The sequence below is a fragment of the Myodes glareolus genome, chromosome 1 (genome assembly GCF_982192425.1).
Source record: "Myodes glareolus chromosome 1, mMyoGla1.1, whole genome shotgun sequence".
Lineage (NCBI taxonomy): Eukaryota > Metazoa > Chordata > Mammalia > Rodentia > Cricetidae > Myodes > Myodes glareolus.
This window is the reverse complement of record NC_142026.1, coordinates 15,359,479-15,384,290: the sequence shown is the minus strand read 5'-3', so window position 1 is coordinate 15,384,290 and position 24,812 is coordinate 15,359,479. Positions and strand designations below refer to the sequence as shown.

The 24,812-nt window shown below is 49.3% G+C and overlaps 1 protein-coding gene across 1 annotated transcript; it reads left to right on the top strand.

The window, feature by feature from the left end:
• Nucleotides 1-779: 779 nt before the first annotated feature.
• On the top strand, nt 780-17,369 carry Igfbp5 (insulin like growth factor binding protein 5). The gene is made up of 4 exons (XM_087904071.1): nt 780-1,902; nt 11,433-11,662; nt 12,281-12,400; nt 13,040-17,369. The coding sequence occupies exons 1-4, from the start codon at nt 1,569-1,571 to the stop codon at nt 13,169-13,171; spliced, it is 816 nt and encodes a 271-aa protein (XP_087760197.1). The 5' UTR covers nt 780-1,568; the 3' UTR covers nt 13,172-17,369.
• The last annotated feature ends 7,443 nt before the right edge of the window (nt 17,370-24,812 follow it).

The window sequence follows — 24,812 nt, the reverse complement described above, 5'->3', positions numbered from 1 at the left end:
CCGCAGCGTTTCTTTCTGTCTCAGTCACTGCTCCCAACAAAACTGGGTGGGTACCCCTTCTTGACAGTGCATGTAACACACATGCACATGGGTGCATACACACATACACACACACACACAGACACACACATGAGCTTCCCTGGCCAGCTATATAGGTGAAGGAAAATGGCCACCGAATGTAACTAAAATCAGTGCTCCACCAAAGTTCTTACTTTAATCCCCTTTTCAGACTTTTGATGAGGGAGGGATCTACCCCCACCACTCCTTCCCCCTCTTTTTAAATTCATCTCGATGTCCCTCACCGGCTAGTGTTCACTACCTGTCCCCCAAACAACACACAAACCTTCAGTGGTCACTTAAGACGCTTTTTTCCCCCTACAGGTTGGAAAGGACTTCTTGGGAGGGTATACATGGCTAATAAGAAAATGTGCGTCCTAACAGCCAGTGTCCAGGCTAGTTGTGGGTGAACCCAGCCACTCCATTGTATTCAGCCAGCTCATGAAGATTGCTATCGTCTGTTCCTCCTTCTCCCTGCTCTCTGGATCTCCTGTCTGTCCCCCAAGCCCTGTTCGTGCATTCCGTGGGGCGGAGGGCACTGTTCAGGGAGCGAAGGGGAGCCTCCGTGTGTCTAGAAGGCCTCTCCCCACCCCCACCCCGTGTGAGTTTTGCTGCAAAGCTCCTTGGCATCCTTGCATGGGTTGGGTGTTGGGGAGCTCAGATTGCAGCTACAACTGGCTGGCAGCCAGGGGCCGTCTCTTTAAAAGCGCCTGCTCGACCAGAGCCCGCAGTCTCTTTGGAAACTTCTGCCGGGGGGTAAAAAGAGCTAGCAAAGAGCTGCAAAGCTGTGTGGGCTTTTTTCCTTTTTTTGTTCCTTTTCGTTATCCCCGTCCTCGGTCTGCACCCTTCTCCGGGCTTCACGCAGAACCTGCGGGTTCCGAAGCGGTGGTGGCTGAGTGGGAGACCAGAGGTGTTAGGGTCCGAGTTTGGTGAGGTTTGGGTTTTTGCTGGTTTTTTTTTTTTCCTCTCTCTTGATTTCAACATTTTCCCCATCTTCTTGGCAGCCGCCAACGCCTCTTACCTGTTCTGCGGCAGCGGCGCAGCTGGCAGCGGAGGCTTGGAGAGGAGTGGGGGTGCGTTTTAGATTTTAAGCAACAAGAAAAAAAAATAAGCCAAATCCATTTTTTTTCTTCATCACTCCCATTTCCACAGCCTCCAAGCTCATATTTTCTGTTGCTTTGGGGTGAGCAATTCTGTGCCCCCCACCGTCCCTATAATTCTGACTCGATCCCGCCTAGGGGTTTCCTCGGTCTCCGCTCACTCTGCGTGCACCTGGCGCGCCTCTTTTTTTCTACCCCCAACCTGTTGCAAGTCTTTAATCCTTGCAATTGTGACTTGCGTGCAGGCACCTGAATCCTCCTTGCCTCGTATTTTGCAAGTGTTTGGGGGAGGGCACCTGCTCTACCTGCAAGAGATTTGAAAAAAAAAATCTCCGGGCGCCCTCTTGGCCCCTTTCTCTACGCACTCTCGCTCTCCTGCCCCGCCCCGAGGTAAAGCGAGACTCGGAGAAAATGGTGCTCAGCGCGGTCCTCCTGCTGCTGGCCGCCTGTGCCGGGCCGGCTCAAGGCCTTGGCTCTTTCGTGCACTGTGAGCCCTGCGACGAGAAAGCTCTGTCCATGTGTCCCCCCAGTCCTCTGGGCTGCGAGCTGGTCAAGGAGCCCGGCTGCGGCTGCTGTATGACTTGCGCCCTGGCGGAGGGGCAGTCGTGTGGCGTCTACACTGAGCGCTGTGCCCAAGATTTGCGCTGCCTCCCCCGGCAGGATGAGGAGAAGCCGCTGCACGCCCTGCTGCATGGCCGCGGGGTTTGCCTCAGCGAAAAGAGCTATAGCGAGCAAACCAAGATAGGTGAGCAATCCTGGTGTGCCAGTTGCAAGGCACACGGGTGGAGAGTGGGTGGGGGGATTTGGACGGGTGGGGACCCGGAACAGGTTGGGACCCGCGCGCTTTGCGCAGCAAGTGGTTTAGACCACGGGTAACTCCTGGGAATAGATGGGGTGGGTCTTTGCACCTCGGACTTGGAGCGCTGGCAGATCCTGCTATCCTAGGCGTCTGTCTAACCCAGCCTCTTGCAGTTTGCGCTCGAGCTCAGCCTCCACCCCAGCCCGACCCTCCCCCACGCCTAACTCGTGGCTATCCTGACTCCGAGCTCCTATTGAATCTCAAAGTCCAAATCCCGTGCAGCCACTCTGAAAAAGAACAGGTTAAATGACCAACCGTCTCCACCCCACCCCCATACTTTTCTCCCTAAACTTTAAAAAATCTTTTTGTTAAAAAGGTCTTTTTAATTGGGGCCTAAAGATGAATTACCCATCTTTGGAGCTAATTCTATCTTGATCCTTCCAAGCCCCACTCCCCGTCCAATTGCATCTAGATTTATCTATCCCTCCACTTACTCGGTCAGGGGTGCACTCGTGTGTGTGTGTGTGTGTGTGTGTGTGTGTGTGTGTGTGTGCGCGCACACACACACACACACACACTACATCTGGGTAACTCATGCCTTTTGGGTAGAGGTGTTGAGATTTCACCCACATGTACACTTGCTGTTTTTGAATTGATATGATTGATTATGATCAATGACAAAACACATTAGACTGTAAACCGTGTCTCTTTTTTCCTCCCAGGAAGAGAATGACCGCTACAGAAGTGCTGGGGCGGGGTGTGGGGTGGAGGGTGAATGGGCTTGGTGTTCAGTGCTGAATATTCGTCCCTGAACCTAATGATTTTTCCCCCTTCTGAATTCAGATTTTACCTAAGATAATAAAATGAAAATGGGTTTGAGAGATAATGGGAGGTGTGGGGTGAAGACGTCCTCAGGATCCCAGTGGATGCTTGCCCTCGCCATCCTCCCTCCCTTTCTCCCCACTCCACTCCACCCTAGCATCCCCACCCCACCCCCACTCCCACCCCCACCAATCCGACTGAAAGTGAGTGTGGCTAAATGCGTGAGGGGGCCTGGAAACGCAGAATGCAAAATTCGAGGGGCGGAGAGAGACAGAAAGACCGTGCAGGGGGAGTCGCCATTGCGTTTGCCCCGCCCCTTCTTGCCCCGCCTCCAAGTTCTGTGTGCCCGGAGTCTATGGTTTAAATGATTGACAGAGCTTCTTGTTCAGTCAGAACAGTTCTGCCTCAAGCTAGGTTTCTTTGGGGAGTTATCTGATCATATATATTCACATATGTGCATATATACGTATATAAATATATATGTACATATATATTACTTGATCAGCTATGCACAAAATCTGGACTAGGAGAGATGAACAGTTATTGACTTTCTCCTTGAGAAATTAAAATTTAGCTAAATGCTTACTTGGTGCAGTTCCTTACAATGAAAACAAAGGCCTTCTCACCGCCTGTTGTCCTCCCTGATTCACAAGCACTCCAACGTGAATTTTGTAATCTTTTTTAAATTTTTTAAAATGCAAAGTAAGGACCTAAGGACTGAGCTCAGCATCTCTCCCTGGGAAGTGCAGGTTTTGGCTGTGCCAAGAAGTTGAATCATGAGAGGGAGGGGGGGACGTACAAACCGCGGAAGCCCTAGAGACAGATTTTTCCGGGTTATTTTTTATTACATTCCTGCCCGCCGAAACGGTAGGAATCCATTACCTGGCTTGGAGACAAGAGCTGTGGCTAGCAAGCCCATCACAGCCCAAGTGCGCAAGTTATGACTCCGCAGTATCCCGGCCCCACTTTTATTTGCCCAGTCACGTGACTGATAGGGAGTAGTTGGGCTAGATGTGTGCGCACGCGCGAGCGCAAATGCTAGCCCAGCAGAGAGGCAGCATCCAACTTCCCAAGCCAACGCAGTGCATGAGCCTGCGTGCGCGCGCTTACACACACACACACACACACACACACACAGAATTTTTTTTCCGCGCCAGGTCTCTTTAGAATTCTCTGCAGCTGCTTCAATCTCCACCTTCAACAACCAACCCAAAGCAGCCCCTCTCCTTGCCCTGGCCCACGACGCTTCTCTCCGATCCGAACCCGCCTCAGGCAGGTGCCTAGCGGGCTGCGGTTGCGCCCTGGCTGCTATCCACAGTTGCGAAAGTTGATGCTTTCCTCCCGGATGGGGAACCAGCTCTCGGAAGATCATTCAACCCGAGAGCCATTAGCTGGATCCCTAAAACGCTAAAGATGATGTCATTCTTAAAGAAAGGAAAATGGGTAGTGAAGAGAGGAGGGTGTCCTCAGGGTCCTTTAGAAGAAATTCCTCCTCCCTAGGCTCCCTCCCCCACCATCGAAATCTGAGTAGTGTGAGCTTGGACCTACCTCTTCTCCCGCGGGTGAACGCTATAATATACATATAATGTATTTTTATTTGGTATGCAACCAAAAGTACATATTATATGTTCATATATTATTTGCATTATGTAACACCCCCAGTACAGTGTGTTTCTAGAATGAGAAGTGAGGAGCGGAGGAGAATGAGGTGGCAGGCAGCCAAAGTTTCGGGAGAGGGAGGCGAGTGCAGGCAGGCGGAGACTAGCGGTTTGCTGGGCTCGTTGCTTGGCAACTGGAGAGGGCGTGGCCTAGAGATCGCCCGCTGCTGAGAGCTCGCCTGGCCAGAGAGATATATAGAAACAGAGGGCAGTGTGCGTGAGGCTAAAGGGACGAGGGAGACAAGAGTTTCTAGGACCAAGGGAAATAAATAGAAGTGAGCTTCAGTGGGTCAAGGAAGGTTCAGGCTTCTCTGAGGGCAGCGTCTAGAACGGGTCTCTGAATTTGGTGGTGGGAGCCCAGCATGTTTTAGGGTCTGGGTAGTGTCTCCTGGGCTCCTAGAGACTTGAAATCTGAGATGCAGGGAGCAGAGGGTTGTGAATATCAATTCTGTCATTGAGAAATAAGGCAAAGAGAAACATAAAACGTGCTTCTGGAAAAGAAAGGGGAGGGGGACATCACCCAAATGAAAATGAACTCAGCTTGGCTTCAGCGCCAACCCTGGTCCAGATGCCACGCTGAAGTCAATCCAGAGTAAGGCTCTTTGGCCAAATCCATGTCTGGGTTGACCAAGCTCAACCAAATTGAGAAAATTGAGAGAGCCAGATTCCTGCCCCACAGCACACCCTCCCTTTGAAGCAAGTCTGTGAGAGTTGGCTGTGCTGAGGCCAACCAGAACGGAGGGAGAGCTGGAAACCGTGCTGAACTTGACGTTGCTTGCCTTTGCCCCATCTTTCTGCTGTGTCAGCAGGGCCTGGAGCAGCCAGCACAGCTGGCCCAGGGGAGCTCCTTTTCTTTCCAAGTCCCTTTCCCCCCTTCAATATCCTCCTCTCCTGCCCCCTCTCCCATTCCCCAAACTTTGAGGCATCCCCTGTGGGCAGGGGGTTTTAGTTCTCAGCCTTTCAGCAAGCAGACAGGCTTGCAGCTGCACAGGCCAGGGCCAGGCTGACCCTCCAGCCAGAGGTCACTGGAGGGTTAGAGCAGAGGACATGAAAGCAAGAATCCCTATGCACTCCGTCCTGGTCTCAGAGAGGAGGAGAAAGATGGAAGGGGGATTTAGCAAAGAATTTTCACTTTGTACTTGAACAGTCAATGCCGATGTAACCTTAAGGGAGTTAATGTGGAGAAAAAGTAAAATTTAAAGAAGGCATTCTGACTCTCCAGAGCCACCATATTCAGAAGCTGGAAGGGCGGCATACAAACCAAGTATGAACAAGGGGCACCCCCTCCAGAGGGGGGATGGTTACCAGGAGCCACAAACAGGCGAGGGGAAGGGGTTTTATTCAGCTGTGGCTTGCACTTTCACCAGTTAGGCAAAAGCAGCAATTCTCAAGGGCTGTCCTTAAATTCCAAGCCGGGCAGGCTATTCAAGGCAGTAAGACTGGCCACATGTCTGCAGAAGTAACGCAGCAGCTAACCAAGGAAGCCAGCAGAGATGTCTGCTTCCCTCCCCAGGCATGATTTCTATGCTTTCCTGCCTGGCCACGAATCTTAACTGTCTCCTAGCATCTCTCCAGGAATTATCTGGATATTAGCCAAAGAACATTAACACTGGAAGAAGCTCACAGCTACCATCTTGGCCAAGGCCCTCACTTTATAAATAAGGACCCTGGGACCCGAAACAGGAAGCCCCTTGCCTAAGACAAGATCTTTGGTGGTCAGGACTTGCACTCGGCTCCTCCCTAGGAGTTGTGGCACTCTGTCTTGCTATTTCTGGCTTGTTCGGTCATCACTACGGCTCTTGCCTAGGCCTGGTCTAACCTGCAACCCAGACCATAGGCTAGCATTGTCCATTACTACCCTCCAATGGTAGGTGTTCTGAAAGTGAAAGAAAACCCCTCCACTTGGGAGCGCTCTATTTTGTGGACTGGAGAAGCAGTGGAGTGACCCAAAAGTGGGGTCTCTGATACCTTCTTGGTCTCAGGGTTTCTTCCACCCCCTTTTTCAGGCCAGTGGTTTGGCCAGAGGAAGTGAGCAAGTAGGGTTTTGGAGGAATGGTATTCAGCACAGCCTCCAGGTCTGTGGGCCAAACCTCATTTCCTGAATACAAGGAGCTCTTCTGGTGTGGCAGGCAGGTCCTTGCCGCCCTGTGGCTGCCTGTATTGCCTCTCTCTCTGGAGAACATGGCACCTCAGTGGTCTACTGCCCAAGGTAACCTGGCCTGTGATAACCAGGCCTACGGTAACCATGGCACAGGGCTTACTGGGACTGGCAAACAGGATAGTAAGACTCAAGATAGGATGCCAGCGGTGGGGGGGCGGGGTTGACAGAAGTTACTATAGGGTTTCTACATCAGAAAGAGGAAGGATCATCCACCAAAGAAGCTGATAAAGAAACACTCGCAAACCAGATATGTCCAGGCTTCTCGGCAGGCCAGCCTTTGACTGAGAGGTTACAGCTGGGGGTTGAGGTTAATCTGAGGTGACACCAATATGCATCCAAACCTGCCCAGAGGCTGAGGAAGTTTTTCCCTTTGGGATTGCTGGGGAGGTAGGCAAATGACACTAGCCTATCTTCCCAGCAGGACCTACCCGCTGAGCCTTTAGGCTCCACCAAATAGGTGATCTTACGCTTAGTCCTCAGCCTAAACTGTCAGATAGACAGCCTTTCCCTGCCAAATCCTAGGCCTGAGTGAATGTCACTCAGAACAGGCCCCATGTGATCTCTATATTTGTGAATTTATATAGGCTTCAGTTATTTGAACTCTAAATTGTAGCATTAGGGCTATGGCAGTTCTCTATTCCCCATTACATGTGTGTTGCCTTCGGAAGTCTTTGGAATAGCACATCCAACTGAAATCTAATACAAGCCACATACATAATGTTTAATTTTCCAGTGGCCACAGTTTTTACTATTTTTAATTTTTTTTTGAGTATGTAGTTTATTGAGTGAAGGGTAAAGGGGAGGAGAGAGAGAGGGAGGGAGGGAGGGATGAAGGGAGGGACTGAAGAGGGAAGAAGGGAGAAATATAAAAACCTCAATTTAGATACTGTTTAAGTGTCATTATATAAATATATGTAATATATTATACACATATATGTAGCTATATATATACACAGATGTATTTATTTGGGTCATAAGGTTTATGGTATGTCATTTCAAATATACTTAAACAGCAAACTATTTCAGAATTTAAGGTTGAAATTAAATGAACCCTGCTGGCCCTCCTCCCACCTTAGGATACAGTTATCTGTGTTTGTTTTCCTCTTGGAAGTTCAGTTCATTATTCTGATTGTTAAAATCCCTGGACACAGCCTGTATCACTGACCACAGTGGAAAAGAAAATGGTGTCTTGGGGATCTTTCAGAGAGAATTTGGGGCCAGGCAGCTGCGGCTGTGGGCCGGTCTCTGTCCAGAATCCCTCCTCCCCCTTCCCTGTATGCAAATACGCTCACACGGTTCAACTGAGCTAATGATCCTCCATCTGCAGCTGGGAAGCAGTCAGACTCGGGGAGACCAAAACACGTCTAACATTTTGGGGGACAATGTGCCGCCGGTTTCTGGCTCACCCACAATTCTCCTGTTGCCGCAGAGAGCAGGAGGCTGCCTATTAGCTGAGAAACAAGACGAGGCAAGCGCGGGGGGGGGGGGGGGGGCCGAGGGCAGAGCGTGTAGCCTATTTTTGTCACTACGCAGTGTCCTGGGCCAGTACTATCTGGTAGAACTCACCGCGATGATGAAAGTGTTCTGTATCTGCACGGTCCAGCACAGTAGCAGCCGGCGGGTGCCTGTGGGGCACTGGAAAAGTGAGGAGACCAACTGAGGCCCTCTGGGTATTTGTTCCTTTAAATAGCCGCTCTGGCTCCCGGATTACACAGTCCCAGTCAAACAGAAGCCTCAGTCACACTGCCTGGCTCCTCACTTCCCTGCAGCAAGGTAATCATGCTCAGAGGCAGGGGCATGACTGCCACGGCCTCCCACAGCAGTCGTTAAACTATAGATTGCCCCATTTCTATTACAGAAGTGCCTCTAGACCCCAAATCTCTTTGCCTTGGGGGCAGATTCACTTGTGCTCTTAAAAAGGTATTTGTTGACTATTATCCAAGGAAAGAGAAAGCTAAAGGGCAAAGCTGTGCTCCCTTAAGAAGCCAGGTTTTACAGCCCACACAGGGAGCTAGCGCAAGAGTCCCAGGAAGCCCTGAATGTGTCTCCTTATATTGGTGAAGTGTCAGAAGCCTGCAAGAAAGCATTGGCTGCTGGGGTCTTAGAGAAGTTGAGCTTGGGTGTGTGCATGACAATGCTCTGTGCAATTCTGCCCTTCCTGGGGTACCTCTGCAACCTTAAAACCAGGCCTGCTCCCAAAGAGATACTGTGTGTTTGCTGGGATGTGATGAACAGCGGTGTGTCTGGGTGCGAGTGTGCGAGCAGGGGTGCGAGCGTGCACGCGTGCGTGCATGCGTGCGTGTGTGTGTGTGTGTGTGTGTGTGTGTGTGTGTCCCTTGCCACAGGGAGAGGTTTGGTACCACAGTGATGGGAAGGGGAAGCTGAATAAATAAACTCAGTGTGACAGGTAGGCACGTTACAAAGCTGGCCTGAAGGACATAGGGCTAGAGCCACAGCAGACTCAGAACAGACCCCAGGAAAAACACTGGGATGGCATAAAAACTGGCCAGCACAAACCCTTTCTTACTTGTTGGAACAGATCATGAAATTAAAAGTTCTGCTGCAGTGACTTCTGGGAAGGGGACCCTGAGCACCCCACACTTCTCATCCTCTGCAGAAACCTTTCCCAGTGGCGTCAAGAGGGAGAAGGGAGCTGGACTGTGTTTCTCTTCCCTGGATCACCTTCCAGTCACAGATTGAGAAACTGAGGGACACACAAACGAGCCTTGCCCCCATTGTCCTCCACTCCGGCACAGTTCTCCCTTGTCCATCCCCCGATTTTTTCAGTGCATGCTGGGGACTCACAAAAAGGGAGAAGGGATTGATGTGTCTCAAACAAGCAGGAAGTAGAGACACCCAAGGGCTAGATTTTCAAATTGCGTAGTCCCTGCAAAAGTGGGAGGGGTTCTCGGTCTCGTACGCCACCTACTGGCCACTTGGAGGTATAACCCTGCTTGTTTCTGAAAGCCATGGTAGTTTCCCGGAAACTTTCTCTTGTACCACATCTCAATCCTTTCCACAACCTCAGTCTATTTTCTCTTAGTGAAGCGACCCGTGACCTCTTTTTCTTTTTTTTAAATTTAAAATCCAAACCTTCCCAAAATAAAATCCTCTTTATGATTCGGACACAAGGCAGCTGAGCCAGGTGCTGGCATTCCCATCCAACTTCAACGCCTGCTTGCCAGCCCTCTAATCTTTCTGGCTCTGCTCTGGTCTGCCTCCAAGTTCCCACTGACTCTCTGGAGTCTACAGGTGACCATAAGACCCTGATTATTGCTACTCGATTCTCCCACTGCCTAAGTAATCGGTTTCTAGCTTTCGTGGGGTGAAGTGGCACCAAAAAGTGGGAGGCACATCCAAATTTTAAGCCTGCCCTTCAAAAGCAAGAAGCCTGAAAAATTGGGGGAGCGTAAGCACCCCCAGGAGCTCAGACTTAATGAGGCCCAGAGTTTGCAAAAGTCTTTTAAAGCCCTTAAGGAAAGATCTCCGCTTCTACTTTTCCATCGCTCAGAGACTGCAGACTGGACACGCCTCCTCCTGTCCCCAAGTTTCACAGTCAAAAAAAATTGGCTTCACCCCAAAATATCCTCTTTAATCCCCAGAATACTAAACGCCACCTTGGGCAGTCCGCCTGGGATTAGCCATCCCAACGGGTTCTTATACAGTAAAGTCAGACACTGAGAAAGAGGGACGGGCTGAGAAAGGGGGAGGGGCTGAAATCCCCACGCTGAACTGGATTGGGCCCGGCACTGGAACGTACTCCAGGCCCTTCATCTTCCTTTCCAGAAGCTGTTTCTCTTCCTCTCCCGACCCAGTGAAATCTTCTAGATCAATGAAAAAAAAAAATTCTAGCGGTTTCCTCCTAGCAGGAATCGATGCCCGGCTCGTTAAACTTGGCAAGCCAAGGAACCTAGGCTTGGGAGTTTGGGGTCACCTGCTCTCTGACCATCTCCAGATGCCTCCCCTCACGCACTCACACCAGAGCTTCCTTTGGGCTGGGAGCTGGAGGCATCCAACAGTATCTCCAAAACTCTTCTTTTCTTAAGAATTTCCCCTCATCCCAACTTCCTTGAATTCTTTCTCCCTTCTCTTTCATATCCGAGACACCTAGCTGTCATCATTTCTGGATATCTGAGGGGGGGGGTTATGGATTTTCCTTTGCCCTATTTTATTATTTTGGGGGCTATCCCAAAGCCTTTTCTTCTTTCTGAGTATCTGAATAGCAAAGGCGATGGAGTCTGAACCCCCATTCCTTTCTGACCCTACATCTGGTCTTGTGGGTCACCCTAAACACACCACCTGGGTACTGCGATCTAAGGTCTCCCCAACTCATAACCCCTTGAGTCAAAGTCAGGGAGCTCAGAGGGAAATGGTGGACACCAACGAGGAAAGAACTTACTGGAAATATGTCCTGAGATGGTCCAGGCAGGCAGCATTAACAGAATAACAAACACGTGAATAAAGTCCTACTTCTTTTTTCTAAAGGTCATAAGTCAGCTAAGTATAGACTCTGTCACCAAGTTGCTCCTATATATAGCTGGTGTGGCCCCAGCCAGCTGTCGGCCCCTCTCAGTGAGCTGAGTGATGCCCAGCCTCCTGGGGCCCAGAGCATGGCATGGAGCCAGCTGGGAGCTGGTGTGGACGGAGGAGGCCTCTGGGTTCCATCTACTTTACCTCTCCAGGGCCCATATTCCTGCCTCTCCTGTCTCTCAGTCCTCAGCACGGTCTCCACCCTCTGCTCCTCCCATCCCTAGATACCCAGGTCCAAACGTCCTGGCTTCTAGACGCTGCTCTCTAGCCTCAGAAGCTGATTCTTTGACTCCCTCTCCCTACAGAGAGAGACTCTCGAGAGCATGAGGAACCCACCACCTCCGAGATGGCTGAAGAGACCTATTCCCCCAAAGTCTTCCGGCCCAAGCACACTCGCATATCCGAGCTGAAGGCGGAGGCTGTGAAGAAGGACCGCAGGAAGAAGCTGACCCAGTCTAAGTTTGTGGGAGGCGCAGAGAACACTGCCCACTCCAGAGTCGTCCCTGCGCCTGAGATGAGACAGGAATCTGAGCAAGTGAGTCTGAGGGATTCTCTCCTCCCTGCCCTGGCCACCATCACAATCTGGTCCCGCCTGCACCTTACTTGAACATATATGGCTGCAGAGGATGCATAGGCTAGACCAATCCAAGGACCTAATGCGGTCATGGTGGCTCAACTGAGGCTTTGGGAGGATGCTTTTGAGAAATTGAGTTTATTTATCCAGACTGAGGGCTGATCCAAGTCGGTGGAAACAGAAATAGTTCTTCAAAGAAAGTACCTAATATAACAGTGGAGCCACACGAGGTAACGACCCCTAGAGCTTTGTCCGGTCCCAGGTAGAGAGTGAACACTATCCTAGCGCGCCTTGAGAGTACAGCCTGTGTCTTCATTACTTGGAAGGGTAGAAAAGTTGAGGGTGAGTGACCTGCAAGATAAACGGGAAAGAAGAAACAGGGAAAGCCCTGCACACAGGCTTACTGTACAACCAAGGCACCAGCAGGTGGGGAAGAAGAAACAGCTTGAATAGCTTTTGATGGAGGTGATAGCTTTTCTCCCAGAGTCCCTTTGGACGCCACCGTGAGCCATAGAACTGCACACCTAAGTGGTTTCCACTCGAGTCACGCCAGCCCTCTCATCCCTCCTGTCTTCGCAGGGCCCCTGCCGCAGACACATGGAAGCCTCCCTGCAGGAGCTCAAAGCCAGTCCACGCATGGTGCCCCGTGCTGTGTACCTGCCCAACTGCGACCGCAAAGGATTCTACAAGAGAAAGCAGGTACGTGCCCCTGTACCAGGCTCCCAGACCTCACCTCTGGCGTTTCTGATTGGCGGGTCTGGAGGGAACTCCAAGCCCTTTCCATTTCTAACTGGATGACCTTGACAAACCTAGAGGGGACCCCTAATCTAAATTAAGTTACAAACTAGATCTCCTTGGGGCTTATCTTGACCCTGTCACTTCTAGCTGTGACCGCCCCCCCCTTGCCCCAGTTATTTAAAGCCCCTGTGCAGACTAGCAGTCCCCATCACCCCATGGGGAGGAAGAAGTGGTGCATCCCAACAAAGTTCTTAAAAGAATTCCTGTCACGTGACCCTTCTTAAGCTGCGTCTGGCACGCGATAGAGCCACAGAGCAATGTTTCCTGTTTGGACGGCTAGGGTCCTTTCTTGATGATCGCTGGAAAGGGTGAGGTTGGTGGTCCCCAAGTGAATGACAAACGGGAGATGGCAAGACCAACTCCGGGCAGGATGCGCGAACTAACAATTTTCTCGGGGTTCTCCCCACGCGGTGGAGACACCAAAACCTCAAGAGTTGGCTAAGGGTGTAACCCCTTTCAATTCTCAAGTGTAGGAACACATTTAGACAAGAAGGGGGCCTCAGGGTACAGCTAGCTCACTGCCGGTGCCTCTCTCCCCAGTGCAAGCCTTCCCGTGGCCGCAAACGTGGCATCTGCTGGTGCGTGGACAAGTACGGGATGAAGTTGCCGGGCATGGAGTACGTGGATGGGGATTTCCAGTGCCACGCCTTCGACAGCAGTAACGTTGAGTGACGCGTCCCCTCCCGTCCTCCCCCTTTCCTACCCCCAGCCCCAGCTCCAGCCAGCGCCTCCCTCCACCCCAGGACGCCACACTCATTTCATCTCATTTAGGGGAAATATATACGCATATATATTTGAGGAAACTGAGGACCTCGGAATCTCTAGCAAGGGCTAAGGAGACACTCCCCACACCAACCCCGAAAACGTATTTCTTTTTGAAGCAAGTTGACGGACAGAGAAGGGAAGACAAGAAAAAAACAGGAGGGATTGGAAAAAAACAAGAGAGTTGGAAAGAAAGCATAGAAAAGAGCGAGTGACCGATAGGGTTACAGAGAGAGAAAGAGACACAGCGAGACAGAAAGGAAGGACACCACAGCCAGGCCGGATCTGCCCTTCACTTCCAGCCCTGATCAGAAGTCAGAGAGAGAGAGAGGGACACTCAAAAGTATGGCATTCAGTGACAGCCAGGTTTGATTGGTCACGGAGAGAAAAGGAACAACAAAATGTATCAGTGCCTCTCTCTCGGGTCTATGGCTTCCTCCAGCCAGCTACGGGGATGGTTAGACCCTGTCCCTTCTCTTACCAGTGCAAGGTGGTTTCACCCCCAAATTCGTAAACACTGAAATGCATTCCATCAATCTGACAACAAAGGAAACTGAGTGATTGCCGATCGGCTTTTCCCCGAGTGAATGAGTGAACTCAATATGTGTACAAATTTTACTCTTGATGGAGATTTTTTTTTAGAAGTCAGTACCTGCCCCTGACACTGGAAAGACTTGATTTCCCAGGGTGACAGCAAGCATTCAGAAACTTGGGGCTTCAGCCCTTGATTTCACTAAACTCAAAGCTGGCCCAGCAGCCTCTGTGGAGGAAGATGATAGGCGGAGAAAGCAAAGGAGCTTGTGCTTACCTGCAAGACTCCATGTAGACATATATAGGCATATAAATCTATTCTCTTTACGTTTTTCCCCCTCTTCTTTTCTTTCAAAGTTTTGCATTACCTCTTCAAAGTAGTTTCTTTAGGGCACTGGAGATCTTCCTTCCTCATTCTGGGAAAATCCGTATTCAACTAACACAAGCCAGAACTGTAGCTTTGCCTGCTCCTGGGTCCCCATGAGCTACAAATTTGGCTCTTTTATGGGACACCGTGTCAGACCTTCTCATGATTCCCAACCAGTGTTTAAATGGATCCACCATGCCAGAAAGCTGCCAGCACCCAATCGTGCATCAAATATGCATCCTGAGTCATCCCGTGTCAACCTCACCACCCTCAGGAAGTAACTGACACACACCATGATACATAAGGCCCCCAGATCTCCCTTTCCCCCACTGGCCTGCCCAGGCCTTTCCTTCTACCTGCTCAGAACTGTATTTTGAAAGCCTCCCTCAGATGCCAGGCTAACAGATCAGAAACTGACATGAGAGATGGCCAAGGATGAGGCGATGGGGGTGGGCTTGGGGTGTCCACAGAGAGAGCTAGAAGATGGAGCAGAGACTGGGGGAACAGGAAAGTGATGGAAAGAGGAAAATACCAATAGACTTTCCCTTGGCTTCTCCTGGCTAATAAACCTTCCGGAATTTGAGATGAAAATGGGGGAAGAGGGGTTGGGTTCTGAGGTAGAAAAGAACTCAATTCAATCCCAGAGCTCAAACGATGGGGAGTTGAGGCAGGCTCTAGACTTGAGAAGCAAGGATGGAAATGAGGATCGATAGCCTGACTGAGACTTGAAGGGCCAAAGGATGTGCCTCAGACACCACAACTTCAGGTCAACTCTAGCCCACAGGAAGGGACTGAGACTGAAGATTCTTTGAAGCACTCCGTCGACTCTGCCCCAGCAAGACATCCTCTCTCAGGTGGAGGATGGCATAGAGCCATCGGGCATAGATCGTCACGGCCGCTGTCATTGGCCAGCCAGATTGTGATCCAAGGAAGATTTCATTGTCCGCTGACTTCTTCAACACAGGGGTGGCTTAGGATTGTCCTCGAAGACTGAAGACAGACCGGCAGGAGAGGGAGCTAGGACATTGGTACAGGAGGCTCCTTCTTTTGCTGTGGACACAACTCTTTGCTCTTTCTTGATAGCATGGCCCCCTCTAGTGCCGAACTTGGAGCAACAAAAAGGGGCAGCAAAGAAATGAAACGACGTCGGCTCGTGGGAAACAGACAGCTATGGAGCTTAGGGGTTGTGTCCTATTGCCTGGACAGGACGGTTGGCTGGGAATGGAAGAGGTAGTTGATCTTCATAAGACAAAGGGCCTGATGGGGATGGCAATACAAGGACTTATCAGACCTGCAGGGCCAGTGCACCCATCTCCCCGCACAATGTCCCCAGCCCCCCATTTCACACTTGAGTATGTCCTAGGCCAGTATCCTAACCCTTCTCCAGGGTGTTCTTCTCTGTGCCGTTATTCTCCGGATCTTGAGCAGTCATATGACTGGGATTTGCAAAGCAGATAGTGGGGTACCCCTGCCCCTAAGAAAAGACTGAGCCAGGAACTGCCTACTCACCTTCCCCTCCCTGAGAGAGGGGTGTCTCTTCACCCCACTACTTGCTGGACCTTGTATGAGCCTCTGCCCCTTCCATGGGCTCTATGCTGTGAGCAACGGATGGAGGATGTCGTACAGACACTTTGGCTTTGCCCAGTTCAGCCTTGGGAGTCTTGGGAGTCTCTCTACTGCTTATAGGGAGAGTCATGTGTGCACAGTTAATCTCTCCCACAGCGGAGGCTTGCCTTTAACAGACAGATGGAACTCAGCCTTCCAAATGGGAGGACTGGCTGAACCCAAGAGAGAAAGAAATGGGGTCACGGAGAGAAGAGCGTTGACCTTCTCCACGTTACAGGGAGAGAAGGCAGGCCTGCAATAATCCCACCATGCCCTGAGCAAGAAGCTTCTTGGCTCCAGGCTAGCCCTTGGCTCCACCAGGAGCCTCTAATTTGGGTTGACCACAGCCACAGGTCTAAGTGTTGCTGTCCCTACCCCCGCTCTCCCTTGGAAGGCTTCTTCCCCTCTCTTTTGACAAATGCCTCAGTCAAGCAGTAAGAAAGATAGCTGTCTTCCCCCACTCCTGCCAGGTTAGCTGAGAGAGGCCTAGCCCGGATCGACTCTCCACCCCAGACAGTCTTTGCCCATCCAGAACAAAGCAGGGAACCTGGGGAAGAGAAGACTCTGTGTTTCTCTGACGGCCAGGCCTAGACAGACAAGGCTTGGGAACATCTACCCCACAGGAGGTGAGGAGACCTTCTGTGGTCACTCCTCTTCTCCCTCCAAGATCCTTTTCCTACCACCATCTATCTCCATGGGAACACCCTCACCACCAAGCTCCTTAGAAGATCAGGTTGCTATGGCAACCTCCAAACCCCCTGCCCCTCCCAGGCAGGGTAGCAGTCCTTCTGTGCTCACTTAGACCCCTAGAGGGCTTTGGTGGCTAGCCACAGCTTGAGAGGAGTGAGCCAAGGAGAAGAGACCCTCTAGCCTTCCAGGTTTCAAGAGAAAGATGGCAGGAGAAGAGAGTGAGGTTTTCAGCACTGGGAGCCTAGGGGGTCGTACTGTCTTTGTTTTCAAACCACTAAAGTGCAAGGATTCTTGCACCATTCCTACTCTGCCTCCTTTTCCCTTTTAGGTTTTTGTCTCTTTCAACATACTTTCTTGGTTTTCTAATGGAGTATAGACGTCAGCCACTTCCCAAACTCCGGCCTCCTCTTTTAAGTCTTTCTGAATAGGAGGAAAGAAAGGTGGAGGGTCGGAGGGGAAGGGGCCCCTTGCCACCCTGCATCCATCCCCCCCACTTCTCTGGTCCCTAGGCGCCAGCCTTGGCCCACCTCCATCACCATCACCGTCACACAGTAGTAGCCTGTCACCGGATAGCACAGTTCAGACAAGACTCCTTCAGATTCCGAGACGTCTACCGGTTGTTTTGGGGTTTTTTCGTTTGTTTTCATTTTTTTTTACAACAGCAATAACCACAACACATATAGGTCTTTGTAGTATTCTGTTCAGACACCATAGCTCTGATCTCTCTTCCTTTTTGTTTTCAACTTTAAAAAAAAATGCTTATGCTTTTTACTGGTGAAACGGATGAAAAAAAATAATAAAGCAACAAACCAGTTTGTGACGAGCAGAACGTGGAGAGAAATCCCCCCATGTGGGAGGGCTCGACTCCTGTCTAGCGTATTGTACTTAAGGAAATAAAAAGAGAAAAACCCGGAAGATCTCACATTTTATTGCGAAGTGAGGATCGCTGTATTCTATTTATTCAACTTATAATTTATGTTACTCCTTGATCTTTGTCTTTTGTCTTGACAAAGCATTTATTTAATAAAGTTATGCATTCAGTTAGCTGGCGTCGCCTTCCTCCTGGGGCAGAGGGCTCTGTGAGAACCCAGGCTGCCAACAGGAGGGGAAGGACAAAGGATCCGGACCTGTGTGTCCTCCAGAGGGTCCCTAAATGGCGGAAAGCCAGTCCTCATAGATAGCGCCCATTCTAAGTTGCCGCTTCCCTGAACTCTGTACCCTGGTACCATGGATTAAACCCTACAGTGCTGCTGAGAGGCTCCAGAACACGTGGAACCATGAGCACACGTGTTCTACGGTGGTCACTATAATTTAATCTCCATCACTGTCAGCAAATGCGGTATTCTAACCCACCCTTAAACAAATCACCATTCTCTTCTCCTTGAAGAAGATGCTAAGGAAGACGTTTCCAGAATGTTCCTCAGTCGCTTATTCCAGTCCCCTACAAGTTCTTAAGGCACAGAAACCTCTGGCCCAGGTGAATTGTGCTTTCAGCTCCTCCCAGGCACCCCTACTTCTATTTATGCCCAGGGGAAATGCAAACTCGGAACTGACCACTCAGGTTTAACAGTGGCTTCCCTGTGGCTTTTCCTTTCTAGGATCTTTCAGCCCTTGAACTCTTTGCCGGGTTCTCCATGGTCCCTAATAGTCTCAAAGATATTAGCGCAGTTCACGGTCCCTTAAGTGGGTCATTAACCGTATACTGCAGGAACCACACTGCTAGGGAAATGAAGGTGGTGGGCTATCCATTCTGTCCCAGCTCAACGCTGAGACTCTCAGAGGCGCTGGTGGCCAGTTCTTGCAGTCACGTGGAAGTGGGACCTTGTTTCTCACTGCACGCTGGTCCTTTGGAGGCCATCAACAGTCTCCCTGAGGCTCTCAGCCGTCCTCGTCACAGAGCCAGAGACCCAAACCCTGCGTTTGAGGTAAAAATGGACTATGAAAGGCGCAGGGAGTGCCGCAAGGAGGTGCCGGGAGCTTTGAAGGTGCCAGGAGGTGCCGGGGCAGGGGACACGGTGCGTGACTTGCCTGTGGGGGGACACCTGGGACAGTCTTCAAGCTTCTCCCTGAGAAACTGCTCACCTTCCTATTGCCCATGCAACGTCTGAAGGAAGCAGGAACCGGTATTTCCCACCCACCTGTTCCTCCTTGGGGCTCGTCTCCCTGAGAACTCAGGACCCTAACCCACTCCACATTCCTCCTGTCGTCCCCCACCCCAGGGCCTTATCCGACCCTTATAACCCCCATCTTCTACCTCCCCGCTCACAGCCTGTGGACATTTAGCCATTTGCCTTTTGGCCATTCTACATAACTCATGATCAGAAGTCACAATCACATGGCACAGTCAGACTATGCAACTCACCCGCACACTTACGGTCTTAACCGGAGCCAGGGCGCCACAGTCTCTCATACTCAGCCACAGGGTGTGGCAGCGGGTTCAAGATCACGTAGCTCTGCTGCCCTGTTCATCTCCTCCTTCTGCCTCCATCCACTAAAGAACACTCTAAGTCTTGGGAACGTCCTTGTCTCCAATGATGTCATCACATCCACCCAGAGGTCCACTTAGCTCCTCATGCGGGATCCCAGCAATCAGCCGCTCCCTGGTAACCCTGAACTCAGAAGCTCTCACTGTCTTCCCTAGTCCTGGTTTGGGTCCTGTTCACGACCGACTGCTGGACCCCACACCACCCCTCCTCTCCATGTCTCACTCTCCTGGGTGACCTTCCCAGGCACAGTGCACTTTCTAAACACATCTTGCCGGTCCTTGGCATCCTTATCTTCCAGCTTCCGGTCCCAAATTCACATCCCCCAGCAAGATACCCACACCCCTCCTGTTAGGTTCCCCCACAGCCTTCTTCTTCAGCTGCCCCTCTGCCTGCACCCTGCCAATGCCACACTGGTCCTCAGCCATGAACAGGGCTCAGGGTTAAAGTACAGTTTAGGGTTGAAGGTCTCCCATGTGGTGTTCCCTCTTTCTGAACCCCAATCCTTAGAAAACACACATGCCACATGCATGCATACACACACACACACACACACACACACAGAGAGAGAGAGAGAGAGAGAGAGAGAGAGAGAGAGAGAGAGAGAGAGAGGACTCTCTATTCTGCAAGCTGTTCTTTGCTGTAGAGAGTATCCCAGTACTTAAAGGTGAGGTTTGAAAAGGTGTGGGAAGTTATAAATATGCACGAAGTCATACTATTCATAATCAGGGCAAAACAAATTCTTTTCCATAGCAGTCCATGTTTCTAACTAGCACATTGCAGGTAGCTAATGCCGAAGACACATTTAGCAAATGCAGCAGCTGCAGCAGGGTGTCCGCACGCCTAGAGGACATAGAAGAGGGCCAGTCTCATGGTCATCTACCTGTGACATCACCCAGAGCACCAAGCTTTGGTGGACTGCTTTTCTATTACTGTCGTAAAGTTCCTAGCAATGTTGGAACAAGAGACCTTAGATATTCAGTTGTCCCAGGCCCTGAAAATTAAGTCATCAGTCTTCCAGCAGAAATCGCACACGAGGTATACACACATTTTCTCACTCCCGCCACAAATCCTAACTCAGAAAGTCTGTGGGAGGGCTCAGGAATACATTCTATGAGACAGCGCCTCCATTTAAAGCGCCAAGCGATCTTAGCTGCAGTTTCCCATATTGACACACGGCGGCAGTATTGCCTCAGCGTTTAACAAGGACCAGGCTTAAACTTGAAAAGATTAGGCCTTCTAGCAAGAGATCAGGGGACGCGCTCAACAGACAAATCCACCCAAACAGCCCCCTTTCTACAGAGGACTAGCGCCAGGTAGAGCAGGCTGTGGAACAGCAAGCCCCTTTTCACAAAACGTTCTGCGAAAAACCTAGGCAAGGTGACTGAGGGCCTGAAAGCAGAAGGGTGACCGGGGAACCTCCCAGAAGCTCTCCCATCGGGTACCCTGCTTGGCAGCAGTCTCCCCAGGAGATTGCCTTGTTCCTTGATGTTTAAAGCACCCCCACTAGGGCCAGGTTAAAAACGCTCCCACACAGGGAAGCATAACCCAGGGTTGAGAAGCAACCTTGATGCTGAGCAAAAAGGGCCTCAGGAAAATAACGCAAGTAGCCATACTTTTTGTACTTGAACTCATGAGGGAAGCAGGACACCCTCTGTTCCTGAAGTAGCCCTTTCTCCTGGCAGGGGTCTGCTCTAGGAATCTAGTTTCCTGGCATCTGCCAAAAGTCCCAGGCGTCCCTTGACCCATCCAGATGTGCTAGGTAAGTCAAGTGGAAGACGAGGCAAAGCCATTAACAAGGCCCCTCCACGCCCAGAGGGGTCAGATGCAGACTGGAAGTCCGGCTCAGCCTTGCACTGGAAAGGAAGATGACCTGCCTTCCCCTCGGCCCTCCGTCAAAGGGTTAAGAAGAGTCCCTGTACTTGCCTGGGGCTTCCGGTGCAAACAGAGTCGCGAGCGGAGCGCTGATGCAGGGCATTCCTTGCTTTAAAACGTACCTTTCCCAGTGCTGTACTCTCTGACTCCGTTTCCAGTCTCTCGGCCCAAGTTCTTTTTGTTTTTCGAGACAGAATTTCTCTGTGTAGCTCTGGCTATCTGGAATTTGCTCTGTAGACCAGGCTGGCTTCTAACTCAGAGGTTTGTCTGAGGCGTGTGCCCCACCACCGCCCAGCCTCTGTCCGCGTTCTTTACCCATCTAGATCTCTTTGTGGTGACTTGCTGATCTGGGGGCCGTCATTCAGCCCCTCAGGAGCTGCTTCTGAAAACTCCGAGGTGACCTTTCTGACCGAGTCCAGCAACAATCCCTAGGGGCATCAGCTTTTCCCTTGGGGTCACAAGTGAAGTTCCTTGTCCTGGGTCGAAAACTATTTCTGGGGTAAGAGAATCCCAATTCCAGTGTTTCCCATTCCCCATCTCCCATCGTAATGTCATCTGCAATGTTTTTGTATTGGCATTGCTTTCTTTGGGTCTTTGTAGGCCGTGTAGCCCAGGCTAGATTTGACTCTCAATCTTCCTGTCTGAGCCTCCCAAACGCTAGGATTGCAGACCATGTGTCTAGTGTCTTCTGGTTGCTGAAAAGAGGAAAACTGATGTAGTGTATGCAGTGAATATGTTTTATTACCACTGGTTAATGAAGAAGCTGCTTTAGCCTACAGCAGGGCAGAATATGGTAAGGCTGGAAGAACCACATAGAGTAGGCAGAGTCAGAGAGATGCCATGCAGCTGCCAAAGGAGACTGACAGCCAGAGCTTTACCCTGTAAACCACAGCCTTGTGGCGATACACAGATCAATAGAAATGGGTTAATTTAAGATGTAAGAGTAAGTTAATAAGAAGCCTGAGCTAATAGGCCAAGCAGTGTTGTAATTAATATAGTTTCTGTGTGATTGTTCGAGTCTGGGCAGTGGGGGGGGGCAGTCTCTGTTTAAAAAATGGTGCCCAACATCTGGGGCATGGATTCATAAAAAACTTTAAGAAAAAAAAATCATGCTTTTAGATCCACAAAAATGGAAGTAAATTGGAGTTCTTAGTAGCCACAATTTTTTTCATATAGGCTCTGTTTGCTGGTGATGAGCAGAGGTGCGACTACTTTAAAAGAAGGATTCTTGACTCAGTCTTAGCAGCAAAAACTGTGGGCTTCTTTAAGAGATGACTTCCTGCTTCATGCTGGCAGTACTAACTCTGGCTCTTTTAGGTCCTGCACTTAAATGGGGTTTGTGAGCAGCATGCTACTAATTGCTTAAAAGTGACATAGACCCACTGTGTCCCTAGAGCTGGGGCAATGTGTATGGCTCACAGAGGTGATGAACCTGCCTCTGCCATGTTGGATGGGGCAGAGCCACCAGAGAGGGCCACAGAGTTGACCCTAGCCACAATGCTTAGCATTTCAAGAAGCACTCCTGGTCAGAAAATGATTACAGATACACAATAAGTCAGATTCAGACAAAATAAATAAATAAATAAAACCTCTGAATGGGTCAGTGTTGGATAAATGTGCATGGGCTTAAGACAGAGAGAAGAGTACAGTCATAGATTAAAGGAGTAATAAATATTAAACACTAAAAGAGTAAAAAAAAAGCCATGTAAAATAACAGTCTGGATTATGTATACTATTGTGTTTTCTTTGAATTTCTTGACAGTGAATGAGCTAAGTATAGAGAGACATTTCATTGTATGAACTGCTAAGCTAAGCCAACATATATATTTTAAAAGTATTTTGACTTCAAAATTTGAGTCTAAGAAAATGTTACTTTGGAAAAGAGGCTCTACTTTTACTTCCACAGAGGATGGGAACCTGAGATTCCTTCCAGGTTAATGTGGTATGATGGAACAAGACCCCTCCAAAAGGTCTCCATGAACCCTAAAAATAGTTTGCCCAACAAACAGCAGGAAGCAGTTTGGAGAAAACAATGCCCAAATTCCCAAAATGGTTGTTTATAAAAGTTTGTTTTCATTTAAAGGGGGATATGATAAAGAGATGAATACATTGATATGGACTTTGGTTTACTGATACAAATTTAAGGTTGATTTTGTTACATTGTGCATTTGTATTTCTGCTTTTAAGGTATTATGTTTGTGCGGCTCATTTAAAAATGTAATGTATAGTTAAAAATACAGATTAATAGATAGCCATCTACAATATTCAAACTTGACATCGTATTTGTTTTCTAGATATATAGATATATTTCAGCTAGGTATTGTTCAAACCATTCAAAGACCTACAGCATTATGCATTTACAGTGTTTTAAGAATTTAGATTTGTCTCAACAGTGAGACATGTCTGCTTCTGCCAGCACCAATTCCGAGAGGTCGATGGGCATTGAAAAAACTCATTATGGAATTTGCCTTCAATGTGACAAGCTAGCCTGAACTGATTAATGGTAAGCTGTATACACTGTACACACAGGACCCACAGAAAAATGACTGCTGAACTTGCCTAAAGAAGGTGAGACAGTCCTTCAGGATTCCTGCTTCATGAAAGTCTGCCAGACATTGTACAGGACACAGAAGATAGTAGCTGACAAACTGCCGATATTGGCAAAACAGTCTTTCAAATCCCTGCTTCATGGAAAAGTTTGCCCAATACTACAGGCCTGTAGGTTGAAGATAGATGCCCCAATGTTACAGAAGAACTTTGGGTGACTGTCCAGGCAGCAAGATGTCTCTGTCAACTTTATAGAGTTTTGGAAGTTGCTTACAATGCACTTCCTGTTTATATGCTTTTGGGGTCTTTGCTGGAGTTAAAGACAGATAGTTATAATTTTCCTTGGTTATGATAAAAAATAAATTAGATATGAAACTTTAGACTCACAAAGAAATATTGTAACTATAATTCTTGCTTGATACCTGTCTTGTTATATGTAATTTTACTGTTCGTTAGAACCTTCCTTTTAATTTAGACAGAAAAGGGGAGATGATGTGGGATTTCCCTCTGTGTACGATGAGTGTTTTTCTACCATTGATTAATAAAGAAGCTGCTTTGGCCTATGGCAGAGCAGAATAAAGCCAGGTGGCAAATCCTAACAGAGATAGAGAGTAGGCAGATTCAGAGAGATGTCATGTAGCTGCCAAAGGAGAAAGATGCCTAGAACTTTACCCAGTAAGCCACAGCCTTGTGGTAATACACAGATTAATAGAAATGGATTAAGATATAAGAGCTAGCTAGAAATATACTTGAGCCATTGCCCAAACAGTATTGCAATTAATAGTTTCTTTTTCTTTTTATTGAGCTCTACATTTTTCTCTGCTCCCCTCCCTGCCTACCCCCTTTAACCTTCTCCCAAGGTCCCCATGCTCCCAATTTACTCAGGAGATCTTGTTTTTTTCTACTTCCCATGTAGATTAGATCTATGTAAGTCTCTCTTAGTGTCTTCATTGTTGTCTAGGTTCTCTGGGATTGTGATTTGTAGGCTGGTTTTCTTTGCTTTATGTTTAAAAACCACTTATGAGTGAAAACATGTAATAATTGTCTTTCTGTATCTGGATTACCTCACTCAAAATGATGGGGTTTTTTTAGCTCCATCCACTTTCCTGCAAATTTCAAGATGTTGTTATTTTTTCTGCTGCATAGTACTCCATTGTATAAATGTACATTTTCCTTATCCATTCTTCGGTCACAATTAAGTTTCTATGTGATCATTTGGGTCTGGGAAGCCAGAAAATAAATGAGCAATCTCCACTTACAGAAGATACTATGCTCTTCCCCCCCCACCACCCATCTTCCTCTAAACAATCAGCTAGAGCAGTCCAGAGGGTGGAAAACAGCAGAATCCTGGGTCCCATGACAGACCTGAATCTGGGCACAGAAGCATTTTCTCCTGTCCCTTGGTTTGGTGGAAAAATGACTTTCCTGTGCTTTCAGGTGTTAGGGCCAAGCT

Coding starts and splice junctions, on each gene's coding strand:
- Igfbp5 (XM_087904071.1), top strand. CDS start 1,569: ATGGTGCTCAGCGCGGTCCTCCTGCTGCTGGCCGCCTGTGCCGGGCCG. Junction 1,903..11,432: donor TAGCGAGCAAACCAAGATAG/GTGAGCAATCCT, acceptor CTCTCCCTACAG/AGAGAGACTCTCGAGAGCAT. Junction 11,663..12,280: donor TGAGACAGGAATCTGAGCAA/GTGAGTCTGAGG, acceptor CTGTCTTCGCAG/GGCCCCTGCCGCAGACACAT.